This window comes from Monodon monoceros, unplaced genomic scaffold (assembly GCF_005190385.1).
Source record: "Monodon monoceros isolate NGI ecotype Baffin Bay Population unplaced genomic scaffold, NGI_Narwhal_1 Super_Scaffold_3, whole genome shotgun sequence".
In the NCBI taxonomy this organism is placed as follows: domain Eukaryota; kingdom Metazoa; phylum Chordata; class Mammalia; order Artiodactyla; family Monodontidae; genus Monodon; species Monodon monoceros.
The window spans coordinates 10,956,879-10,969,859 of NW_021703780.1; the positions used below are offsets into that span (position 1 = coordinate 10,956,879).

Below are 12,981 nucleotides of genomic sequence, written 5' to 3' on the forward strand. Positions count from 1 at the left end.
TTGCACAACAAAGGAAACTACTGACCAAACAAAAGGCAACCTAAGGAAGGAATGGGAGAAAATATTTGCAAATGATATGACCAGTAAGGGGTTAATATCCAAAATATATAAACAGCTCATACAGCTCAATATCAATAAAACAACCTGATTAAAAATGGGCAGAAGACCTGAATAGACATTTTTCTAAATAAGACATACAGATGGCCAACAGGCACATGAAAAGATTCTCAGTATCGCTAATCCTCAGAGTAATGCAAGTCAAAAACACAATGAGATATCACCTCACACGTGTCAGAATGACTATCATCAAAAAGATCACAAATAACAAAAGTTGGCAAGCATATAGAGGAAAGGGAACCCTAGAACCGTGTTGGTAGGAATGTAAATTGGTGTAGCCATTGTGGAAAACAGTATGGAGGTTCTTCAAAAACCTAAAAAGAGAATACCATATGATCCATTAGTTCCACTCCTGGGTGTATATATGAAGAAAATGAAAACACTAATTTGAAAAGATACATGCACCCCAATCAATGTTTATAGCAGCATTATTAACAATAGCAAAGATATGGAAGCAACCTAAGTATCCATCAATAGATGAATGGATAAAGATGATATAGTATATATATACAAATGGACTGCTACTCAGCCATAAAAAAGAATGAAATGTTGCCATTTGTAACAACATGGATGGATATGGAGGGTAATATGAAGTAAGACAGAGAAAGTCAAATGCTGTATGTTATGACTTATATGTGGAATCTAAACTTAAAAAGAAAACAAATGAATATAACAAAACAGAAAGAGACTCAGATATAGAGAACTAGTAGTTACCAGTGGAGAGAGGGAAGGGAGGAGGGGCAAGATATAGGGAGGGGATTAAGAGGTACCAAAAGTTAATTAATCTTCAAAAACATGATTCTCTTGACTACAGAAAGAAAACAGTGTCTTTAGATTTTAAACTTCAAGCTTTGCTATCACGTTTAGCAACTATGGTTTACGACTTCCTTACAAAATAAATGTAAAATTTGCAACACTAAGCAAACCTACCAAGAAACAATTATCCATAGTTCCCCCATTGGATTTTCATATCTGAGTTATCTACCAAGTTTTATCATTTGTACTTTTCACAAAATGTTAATTTCATATGTGCTTACACTTATATTCTACTTTTTCAATTACCTTTCTTATGTGAAGTTTCTTAGTCTTTAATTTTTTATCTTATATAATCCAATAAAAACTGATATTCCATAAAAAAATTTAAAATAAATGTTAGCTCTTATGCTTGACACACGTTTCACAAGCACCTCAAACTCTGTGTGTCCCAGACTATCGTTTTCCTATGTTCAGACCCCACCCCTCTGCCCCAGTCCCATTCTCCTCTAATTTCCTTTTTCAGTGAATGGCATTACCTAGAAGTCACCTCCCTCCTTTCCACTTCCAGCTGATCGTGAACACTTGCCAGTTAGTTCTAGAAGCTCTTCCACTGCTCTAATTAAGGTCCTTATCTGCCTGCATGTTCACACTCATGGTTCTCCATACCTGTGGCTGTAGCCAGTCCAATCCTGCTGCCAGTCCTCTGGCCAAACACAAGCTTCCGCGCACCTGTCTCCAGTCCACCATCCTCGGAACCAGTGTGGCCGGTTCTCCTGCCTAGGGGTCCCGGAGCAGACCCCCATGGTGTGTGTGGCCCGGGAGCCCTGAGAGGGGGCTGGCCACGTGACCATGCTGCGGTGACCCCCTCAGGGACAGCCAGCGCTAACTAGGGGCTTCGTGGACTTAAGCTTCCCTGAATAGAGTCCAAGAGAGCCTTCACTTTGATGACCTCAGAACTCTATTGAGGAGTCAGAACACTCATACATACCAAAAAAAAAAAAAAAAAAAAAATGCCACGGTATGAATGCCTAGTTGTCCCCTGTGGTACCTGACTGTGGCACCCCAGTTTCCAACTGCAGCTGTCTGGGCACTTGATTCCTGTTGCCGCCACCATCTGCAGCTCCCAAATATTAAACACTGTGTACCTGGCACCGCGCTGCACCATTTTCATGCACAATTTTATTTAATCCTCACAATGCCTCACAGCTTCCAAAGCCGAGTGTGTTCAGCTCTAAAGCATTGCTCTTAACCTCCCTGCTAGGCCGATGCATGCGTTGCTTTGCCTCCATTTTGCTGAGTTCACACTTTCTCAGCTTCCGTCCAGTTATCCCAGTTCCCTGTCTTAGGTGATACCATCACCTTCTGACACCGAGAACCACAGATCAGGAAAGATACCCACCTGCCTCCCAGCCTCCAGGTAGGGAGACGCTGTTTCCTTAACCTAGCTCTTCCTCCCCGCTCCTGTGCACTGCCTGCCTGTGTGCCCGCCAGTGGGGACCTCCCACCACCAGCCTGTCAGCCAATACTTATGACTTCTTGCGAGGGAAATGATGTCGAACGAGGCTCTTGCACAGCGTGGATCCACCTAGCACTGTGGCAGAGACAGGAAGAGAGCAGCATGCCGCTGGGTCCACAGAGGAAGAACACATCTGACAATCAGTCGTGGGTGGGCAGCCAGGCCGTTTCCTAAGTGCTGTTTTTGGTTTTAAAAATAAGTTCTGCTCTTTATGTGCCATCAATCAAAAAATGCTCTCATTTCATAATAGGAAGCCATGATCATCCAATGCATGAGGTTTAACGCGAAGGGGTCTTGTTACGTGAACTCATGAATCCGTTTGCAGAGGAAGGAAAAGTAAACCACAAAAGCAAAATTTAACTGATTCTCCTCCCAGGCTGTGACAACCAGCTAAGACACATGCTACTCTGAGCTGGACTTGCACACATCCATTTCTTTTCTCCTCCATAAGAGATTGCAACTTTGCATCTTGTAATTGCAGAGGTTCAGTGTTTCCTACATGGTGAGATCATTGCTGTTTTTTTAAATTTCTTTAATTAAGCGCACACGCACACGCACACACACGAGACAAAATGATGGAAGACAGGACAGAAAATTCCATCTGTTCCTTAATTACCAGCCTGAAGCAGGATGGTTGTCATTGACACCTTGTCCAGGGCGGGTCTCACAGGGGGGTCCCACGCGAGGCTACATCCTTATGAGGCCTGTGATTTCAGAGTCTCCACCCAGGAGGCGGCAAGCCTGTCTCTTCAGCTACACAAATAAAGATATTTTACACATGAGTTGGGCTTATCTCAAACTCCCCCCACCAGAGAATTAGGGTAAAGGCCTTGGCCCCCGCTCCCCAGGGGGCTGGCCTTGACGTCTGGGTCGCAGGGACGCTGTTCCAAGCCAGCATTAAAATGCTTCCCGTCACCCTCGCCAGCCTCAGGCCCTGCTCCAAACCCTCCCAGCCGGGGCAACACAAGAAAAGCCTCTGGTCACGGTTTAACTGTCCCGGGTTTTCCTCAGTTCTCTCCCACTGACCTGGTTACGACAGCCCCAGAGCAGGCAGAGCACACCCCTGTGCTGTCCCTTCTTTCGTCCTAGAAAGTATGCACGATACCCCGCTCACGCCTAAGCTGACAGAAGCTGCTTGTGAGGAAGGGACCGGGGCTGGGGTGGAGGGACAGTGGCCGTGCACCGCATACCCTCCTGTCCCAGTTGCCTTTTATTCCCACGTGCACATAACCCTTTCCCATTAAAAAATTTAGTTACAACTATTTTTTTAAAAAGGTGGGTAGGGGATTGAAAGTACATACCTGTGCTGGTTGCCTCTATCATCCCTGAGCAAGGAAACTGCCCCACGTGGACCATGTCCACTCAGACGGACCTTGTTTCAATCATATCAAGAAATCTAGGAAGAGGCTGCAGTAAGGAAATGCAGGCATTTTCAGGCCATCTAGCGGCTGGTCAGAAAGATGGAGCCCCACGTGGCCCAGCTGTGAGAGGTCCCCTCACCAGCTGCCAGCAGTCCTATTTCGGCCTCTGCTCTCCATTCTCTGTGTGCAAGGAGATAAGATGCCTCTTCATAGTTTCAGTTCATCGTAAGGACATGGTTTTTGCCCTCCAGGGACCAGCTGGCACCGTGTGAGTGGAAATAGTGCAGGTGCCCAACGTAAGGAATTGGGGTGGGCAAGAGAGGAAGATGGAGAGAGATGGCTTCAGGTCTGGAAGACGGTTGAGAGAAAGTGGCAGCAAAAAGGTGCTCTGGTTTGGATGAAGGAGGTGTGGACAGCTGTGCTGTGGTTGAAGACATCTCACTGCAGGTTCCAGGCAGCAGGAGAGAATGCACACTCACTGCTGACGCCCCCAGCCCATCCGGCTGCTCCAAAGTTAGGAGCTGGGGCACAGTCCTGTGGGTTTCAGCAGCAAAGCAGTGCTGGAGCCGAGATGCTGCCAGCCACCTCGCAGGCCTCGGCTTAAAGCTCAGGAGCTGGCGGAGGAAGGCCTGAGGCAGGCTTCCCAAGGGCCGGCTGAAGGCTACTTGTGCCACCCCCACTTCCTCTGAACAAAACCAGCCTCTCATTCATGCAGACGGGGCACTTAGTCCAAGCCCTTTCGGTTCCAGCAGAGGCTACAGTGCTCCGTGGCCCTCGGGGCACCAAGGTGGGCACCTCTAATGGAAGCACTGAAAGGTGCATCAGTGCCTGCACCCGAGCTGCACCCCTGCACGGCCCCTCGCTGCTCACATCAGCATCGGCCACTGCGGCCAGTTGGTCTTTGCATCCTCTCCATCCTGAGACCCACCCCTCACCCAACACCGGCAGAGTGAGTTCTGCACCTCGCACTATGTTGGACTCTGTCATCCATCGCCCCCACTTTACGGGGGTGGGGACTGAGGTTAAAGGAACAGGATCATAGCACTAGGAAATGGCAAAGCTGAGCTGAGCACCCTGGGCTTCTGACCCTCAATCCAGTTCCCCTGCCTCTACATGACTAGGGGATCCCACAAAGGATGCTCAGAAGGATGACAGTTTTAGACACAGATTTAAACCCGTGTCTGCCCTGCTAAATTGCACCTGCTCTGGTGGGATCAGTTACCACTGGGTTTAGCACCCTTCACGTAATAGGAAACCTGTCAAATACTGGCTGAAACAACCGGATTTTTTGTTTGTTTTAATGTAAAGGAAGTCTGGAGTTAAGTAGGGAAGGGCTTGTGGTACCATCAATGTGCCACAGCTCTGTTTTTTTGCCCCACCATCCTCACCATGTGACTTCCATCCTTGAGGTTGCCTCATGTCCTAAGATGGCTGCTGAGTTCCAGTCATTCTGTATGTGTTCCAGGCAGGAAGTAAGAGGAAAGGTTACCTGACGGTGGAGTAAATCCTCCGTGAATAAAAACCTTTTCTGTAAGCCCTACCTAATGACTTTGCTTCTATCTCATTGTCCATTCCTCTGCATCAAGACTGGGAAATAAAGTTTTGTTAACACACTCCTGCCTCAAATAAAATTGAGGTTTGGTTAGTAAGGAAGGGGAGGATAGATATGGGTGGTTGGCTGCCACAGGGCTGCCCTCAGTAACGAGCTGACTCGTGATAAGGGGAGTGAAACCACCTCCAGTGACCCAGCGAGGAGAGCAAATAATTCATAGGACATCTGTGTCTCACTACTGAGATTATAAGGTACTTCATCACATCCTGAATATAAACTTCTAGCAATATCCCCAACATCACCTAGAAATGAAGCCAGGCTAATTTAAAAATGAGAAAATGGCACAGGCAGGTAGCATTCTCTGTAGCTTTTCTTTCTTTAGCAACCCGGGTTAAAGCTCTGACAAGGTACAATCTGAAATCTACAGTCCCTGCGCCTCCTTGCTATTCAAACTCTGGTCCCCAAGGACCAACATCATCAGGGAGCATATTAGAAATGCAGAACCCCAGGCCCCACCCCCGAGCTACTAAATCAGAATCCGAATTTTAACAGGGGCCCTAGGGGATTGCCATGTATGTAAGCTTTACAAATGGAAGACTTAAAGCACCTGCAATGGGCCTCTGATCTCCTAGAACACTTCTCAGGAAACATCCTCTCTAAGATGCTGAGACTGTAAGTCACAGTGTCGCCTCTTTGAAGAGAGCACACATTTTACCCGTTATCGCTGTGACTCAGTAACACCTAATGTTTACTGAGTGCTTACCACGCGCCAGGCACTGACGCGAGGGTACTGTGTGTCCTGCTGCATTCAACACTCCTAACAATCCTGTAAGGTGGCTACCATCACTATCATGTTACACAGGAGGACACCGTGCCAAGGTGCCCAGCCAGCAAGCTCCTCAGGGGTGTTAAGGCTCAGAGGACAGATAAGGGCAGTGTTTCAGGATGAGGGAGAAGCTTGGCGTGGTGAAGCACGCTCTAGACAGGGATGGGAGCCAGGAGGCCTGCGTTCTAAAGGCTTCTCAGCTACCAGTGGGTGACCTGGTATAACCCCCGTCACCACCCAGAACCTCGCTTTTCTTTTCTGAGTACTGGGGAGGGGAGTGTCGACCAGGTGACTGGCACGCTTTCCTCCAGCGGACGCTCAAGTCCAGGTGTGCCTCCCTTCTGATCCTGAAGTCAGTCAGCCTTGGCAGCTGCCGACCCCGACTTTATCCAGATTCACCCGACTGCCACCGGGTCTGGCCAGAGCCCAACTCAGTCTACAGCCGCAGATGTTGGACACCCCAGGGGACGCATACATCTTTCCAAGCTATCAGAGCGAATACACACAGCTGCTCCAGCCGCCCCCTGCCCGCCCCCAGCCTTCTCACTGGACTCAGGTGCAGGGGAAGGAGCCGGGCAAAGCCCACTTCCCGTCAACTTCCAGAATTAGACTTGATGGGGAATGTTCCCAAGGAAACACCTGGCCATGCCAGACGCTGCCAGTGGGGCATTCCCACTCTGCCCACCTCATCGCAAAGCGCCGGCCATACCACCCTCAGACCGGCTGGCAGAAACCAGAAATAAGCAGCGAAGGGAGACCACTCAGATGCAGTTCACGGTGGAGGGCGCCTGGTACCCCTCCTGGCTCCTGTGCAGGGCATGTCCAGTCACCAGGTTTGTCAAATGGAGTGGGAGCTTCTGAGAGTGTCTCCCCGTTCACAGTGGCCCCTGTACAGTGTCCCTTGCTCACCGGCCCTGCGCTGGCGTGGACACAGGGAGGCTCCTGGGGAACATGAGTCTGTCTCCATGGGGATGGATGATCGATCCACAGGCAGCACCAGACCCAAGATGGACCACAGGCCCTTTCCCGTGGATTTAGGAAACGGGGCCAAGAGACTGTCTCCAGAGGCTGGACCTGTACCAGATAATCTTAGGACCTCAGGGTAAGGCATCTTCCACCAGAGCAACCCGGACAGCAGAGAGAGAAACAGCAGACACACAGAGCAGGTCAAAGATAAAGGGGGCCAGAGTCTCTTTAGTCCTGTCCCAGATTCTAGCCCTACCCCCAGTGGCTTCTGAACCTCACCCCCTGTACCCTGTGATCAAGTCTCCTTGAGCAAGCCAGCTCCAGAACAATTCTGTTACTTGTCACCAGAGGAGTCAGGCATTCATGTATTCACCTAATAATCAGGGAGAGCCCAGGCAGGCTGAGATGTCCTTGGCACCGAGGGAAAAGAAAAGAATAAGACATGATCTATACCCTCGAGGGGCTCGCAGGCTAGTGTTCGATATAAACAGGTCATTCTAAACCAATGTATTAAACGTGGTAAAAAAGACAGAGTACCATGGAAGGAAACAAGCCTAGGGCAGAAGCCAAGGGGCAGAGAGTCGGGAGGGCTTCCTGGAGGAGGGGATGCTTGAGCTGAATCATAGAGATAGGAGGATGTAGCCCTGCAGTGGGGAGACAATGTTCCTGACCAAGATGATACCAGCATGCCCAAAGATGGGTGGGGGACAGCACGGTTTCAGGGAGAAAACACATATGAGGAACTATACTAGGTAAAGCAGAAGTGTGCAAAAGGGACCAAGACACAGCCTAGACGCAAGAAACCTGCTTTTTAGAGGGAAAGCACATGGAGTTTAATTAAAGTTCGAGACCACCAAACCAAAGACTCCTGAACCATTATACATGAAACATTACAGAAGCTCAGAAGCAGGAGAAGGCACGCGCGTGCAGCTTGGAAATTAACAAGGGGCAGTTTCAGATAGGCCTTGAAGCCCAGGGCAGATTCAAACAGAGGCAGAGCCTGGCCACAGACTTGCAAACCACGCTATTCGAAATGTTCAACATTCCTCAGAGCTCTGTACTTCTTTTTTTTTTTTTTTGCGGTACGCGGGCCTCTCACTGCTGTGGCCTCTCCCGTTGCGGAGCACAGGCTCCGGAAGCGCAGGCTCAGCAGCCATGGCTCACGGGCCCAGCCGCTCCGCGGCATGTGGGATCTTCCCGGACCGGGGCACGAACCCGTGTCCCCCTGCATCGGCAGGCGGACTCTCAACCACTGCGCCACCAGGGAAGCCCTGTACTTTTTCACATTAAGCTCACCTGATGCTCACAGCAAGTTGAGGAGTAAGCAATTCCAGTACCTTCCTGAAGGTGATGGGGAAACTGAGCTGCAGACTGAGTGATCTTGGGTCACAGAACTAACGAGTCAGCGCAGAGGCTCAGACCCTCCCCAGCACCCACCCCTTCCCAAGGCTCTTTGTCACTCTTGCATGAATAAGAGAAGGGGACAAAGACCCATGCATTGCAGAGTAACTCTAACTTTCCTCCAGAGCTTCTGGGCAAGCCCAGGTCACCTCCACCCTTGTGTGGCAGCTCAGGAGTGAGAGGTCCTCTTAAAGACTGAGAAAACAAAATACATACCTGTTTAATATCTGTCTTCCCTGAATGATTACAAGCTCCAACAGGACAAATACAACTTAGCAATTAAACTCAGTACCTGGGCTATTAATGGGAGTGTGTTCAAATCTATTTCATGATTGAATGAGAATGAAGACGAGAACAAGTGAACCAGAGTGGAAAGGGGAGAGAGGAGGTGGGGACGCAGGCCCGCCGGGGCATGGACACAGCCTTCTGACAGAAGCAAATCATCCAAAGCTCTTCTCACTGCCACCCTCACAAGCCTTCATGGCATTAAGCCCAGAGGGCGGGGGGGGGGGGGGCGGGCAGGGAAGAGATGCCAATATTTCCAACAGGCACCCAGTTGCTACTTGGTAAAACTCTAGGGAAAGAAGGGTGACGGGAGACGAGCAGAAGGAGACCAAACAGGAGGGTCAGAGGTTAGCGTGAGCTCCAGCAGGCCCGAGCACCCCTGTGTGAGTTCCTGGTAAACGACCAAGTAATCCCTAGGCTTTAGGTGTGATGCTGAGGTCTGAACCCCGATCGCCTGCTGTGCTGTTCTGCTGGGGGTTCTGCTCGGTCGGGACAAGCTTCTTGAAGGATTTTTTCCTTGTCCTCTGATCACGTTCTCCAACCCCCCTCCGGGTGGTGGCCCTACAGTAAGACCAGCCCCGAGTGAGGAACTGTCACCTCACCTAGCAAGGAACCGCCCACTCACTTTTTAACCTCCATAGGGCAAGGCTGGCAGACCAAAAAGGAAAGGGAGTGACTGGTGAGGAAGGCAGTGAGGGGCCGGCACCCCAGCCTGCCCTGCAGGCCTCTGGGAAAGTTCCTCCCCCCTGTGTTCACATCGCCCTCTTCCTCCACCCACCCCTCCCCGGCCTCTTCAATCTGGCCTCCTGCCAGGAGCCACGAGCAGTTTCACTTGGCACAGATTCTAAAGGAGAAACAGCTCTTTGTTCCATCCACCAGAGGAAAAGGTCCCCAACTCCCGCTACAAAGACACCTTTTCACCTGTCAAGGCAAAGAAAAGCGGCCTCTAGGCCTTCCAAACCCAGAACACCCAGCTGAAGACAAAAGCTGCTTCTCCTCTGGGACCACTGGAGGATGCAAAAGGCAGAGGCAGAGGCCCTGCCAGCCATCCACACCCCTAACCCCTCCCAGAGGCTGCCTCGGGCTGAAGGACGCCGCAGCGCTGCTCACAGAGGCTGTCACTTAGGCAGGAGATTGGACATAGTCCTGGGCACACGTGCTCTATTTTTACCCTCCCCATCCTCAGAGACTTCACCCCACATTCTGCACTTTCAGGGAGGAAAACTAAACCCCCAGTCACAGTGGGGAGCTGACGACCACAGGGCCCAGAGTGATGCTGCAGCAATTCAAGACGAGGCCGGCTTGTCTCACACCCAGAACAAAAGAGGATGGAGGCCTTTAGAGCTCTTTCCACACATCACGGGATTTGAGGGTTGCCCACAGTTTTCAGGCAAACTTTCTATTAACAACAACAACAAAAAAAAGCACTTCATTCTAATGAACGCTGACCTCATTTCCTGAAGTGGCCTCAGACACACACACACACAAGCCTGCGTATGTACAATCTGTCAGTTTGATTTGTCATCAGGCAAAAGCCACACACACCCACCCCAACCTTCCCTGCCCTCAGATCTAGAGCTTCTCTCATCTATGTTTAAGGCGACGCTGTAAGAAGGAAGAACTAGAAACTCAACTTAGTAACGTTAAATCCCAGTTTTCCAAGGCAGGGGGAGAACCCCACATATTAGCCACCACAGTTTTGGCCACAACCGAAACCCTGGGTTTCTGCAGTATCCGGACAAAATGTCTCGAATAAAGGGAACGTGGGGCTATTTTCATCAGGAGCCGTGCTTCTCACAGCAGGCAGTGAGCAGAAACATCTTCAAAATATTACACTCAGTAAAATAAAATTCTGATACTGAAATGGAATTGGATCCTCACCTACTCTGTGTCCCTAGAGTGGGCCTTAAATTCTGCCCAGATGGAGCCCTTTCGTTGTCTAAGGAAAACGCATGATCATCAGATTGACAAAACAAAACAAGACCCAAGACCCATACCCTATAGCAGACAAGGTTTTGCCAAACAGGGTTTGACAGCATATACTGTACTTGCAGAATATTTAATTTTCTATCCCTCAGCAGTGGGGCAATAGTCTTCCGTTTTGGCTCACCTGGACCCTCACCAGAATTTTAAGCGGAACTCCAGCCCCTTCAGCCCCCTCCCCGCCAGGTGCACTCCCTCCCTCTCCCCCCACCTCCCTCCTGCTCTGTGAGGCCTGCCCCTGCTTCTCCCAGTGCCGAGGTGGGAGCCAGCAGTTGGGATTCACTAACATCACTTGACCTTATAATCTTTACCAAAAAGTTGTGCAAACTTTTATGGTTTGTAACCGTATGTGGCTCGTAAATTAGATAGAAGTAAAGCGCTTATGACTTCTGTGAATTTCACATAAACCCCACGTTCACTCACTAGGTAGCGGACAAGTGCAGCAGGAACTCCTCGTGCGCTTTTGCTCACATCCCCTACTGGATTCAAAGTTCTTCGGGGCAGAGGCGATCACTGGATAAATGTAAAGCATTAACTGTAAGCACAGTTTGCTTTAAGAAGTTTTCTTATGAGTGTATTTTTGATTAAAAAAATTAAATACTCTTGGATATGTTACTTTACACGTGGGCCAGCTGGTTTCAACAACTCCGTGTGCTCTGAACTCTCTCGACAGCTGTTTTCCACATTAGACAGGGACTGAACTCTCAGAGTGAGAGCTCCATAATTCCATGTCTCCTCTTTTTTGGGCAGAGGGATGGGGGCGTGGAGAATCCAACTCACCACTCAGGCTCCTGCAGGTCTGACAGGTGCATGAATCAGTTTCAAACAAAGGGCCCCGTCTCACTCGCCCAGCTCAAAGCCTGCAACTGTTCAACCAACAGTTACCATCAGGGGACGACACAGCCGGGGTGGGGGGGGGGGGGGGGGGGCGGGCATTAGCTATTAACCTGAACCTGCCTTTCACCCGTTCCTATTCCAGGTGGCAGAGTCCTCCCCAGATGCTCACCCAACATTTAATGGCCCATCAAGGAAAAGCATGAGTCCAGCAAAATAAACAAGTCCTCTCTTAGCAGGTAAATTTAGACACATTTTGTTCAGTAATATTTCACTCCAACTGGCACAGAGAAAAAAAAAAAAGCAAGGCCTTTATTTAAACCTATTTAGCAAGACAAAGTCTCAGAAAGCAGATTCAGATTTCAGAAGATTTAGAAAGTCAGCTTAGATTTCAACAGGTACTGTATCAACAAAAGCGGAATCCGAGTTGTCAACGTAAGGAAGTTGTTTGCCATTCCAGAAATAGACCTTAGAAAGTAACTAGCTTGGTGCTAAGTAGAGAGGAGCAGGGCAAGCTTGGTTACACCCTGCTTACTGAAGCACCCACCCACCCTGACTCAACCGCTTTACAAGCTGGGAGCTATTTTCAAACAACGCTTTCAAAATGCTGTTCAGAACAAGTTCCTATTGTATAAGCACAGGGGACTATATTCAATACCCTGTGATCAACCATAACGGAAAGGAATATGAAAAAGAATGTATATGTATGTATAACTGAATCATTTTGCTGTACAGAAATTAACACGTTGTAAATCACCCATATACTTCAATAAAATAAATGTTTTTTAAATGCTATTCAGAGTTGAACTCTGTAGTTCTGTATAATCAGAAAATGCCATTCCACAACACAGTGACTCCAGGTATCTTAAATAAATTCTGCTGGGGAAACAATTACACTCTGAGTACCAAAGTGAGAACCCTATTATCAGTTTAGTAGATCATGTCCCAAAAAAGCCCTCTGGGCAGGCCTGGCAGGCTGTCCACAATGTCAGGAATGTTCAGGCGGAGTGGACCGGGGTCCCGCAGTGTTTGTGCCATAAGTCGATGGCCTTGCTCACAATTGCATCCGAGCTGTCCTGGGGGATCTGTGAACAAGCAAACCAATCTCTGAAATGTGTTTCCGACTTCAGTATCTCCCTCATTTTCACTCTGGTACAAATCTCATTTCCACTGGAGTTTTCAGCATTTTTCAGAAAGCGATCGCACAGGAGGCTAGTGCCAGGATCTGTTTCACGCGCCACCTGAGGCCGCAGCAAGGAGCAGTCGTGTCATACCACCTAGGGTCGAATCCTGCACTGCCCACTACTTGCAGACTCTTGGGCAGGTTATCTGAGCTCCCTGGGTTCAGATCCCCGTCTCTAAAATGAGGCAAATGATAGCCGCA

The 12,981-nt window shown here is 49.2% G+C and overlaps 1 protein-coding gene across 11 annotated transcripts in view; it reads right to left on the reverse strand.

Moving 5' to 3' along the window:
* Nucleotides 1–12,981, reverse strand: part of LOC114907140 (TBC1 domain family member 7) — a 48,387-nt gene that overhangs the window by 15,619 nt on the left and 19,787 nt on the right. For 3 of the 11 annotated variants that reach the window (XM_029242446.1, XM_029242445.1, XM_029242444.1), the window contains exon 8: nucleotides 12,477–12,682. The exons of 4 other annotated variants lie outside the window; for them this stretch is intronic. In XM_029242446.1, coding sequence (XP_029098279.1) covers nucleotides 12,596–12,682 — 87 coding nt within the window. In that variant the 3' untranslated portion in view covers nucleotides 12,477–12,595. Of the gene's footprint in view, nucleotides 1–11,719; nucleotides 12,956–12,981 lie in introns of those variants that run through there. 4 more of the 11 variants (XM_029242443.1, XM_029242442.1, XM_029242448.1 and 1 more) reach the window with 3 other exon arrangements.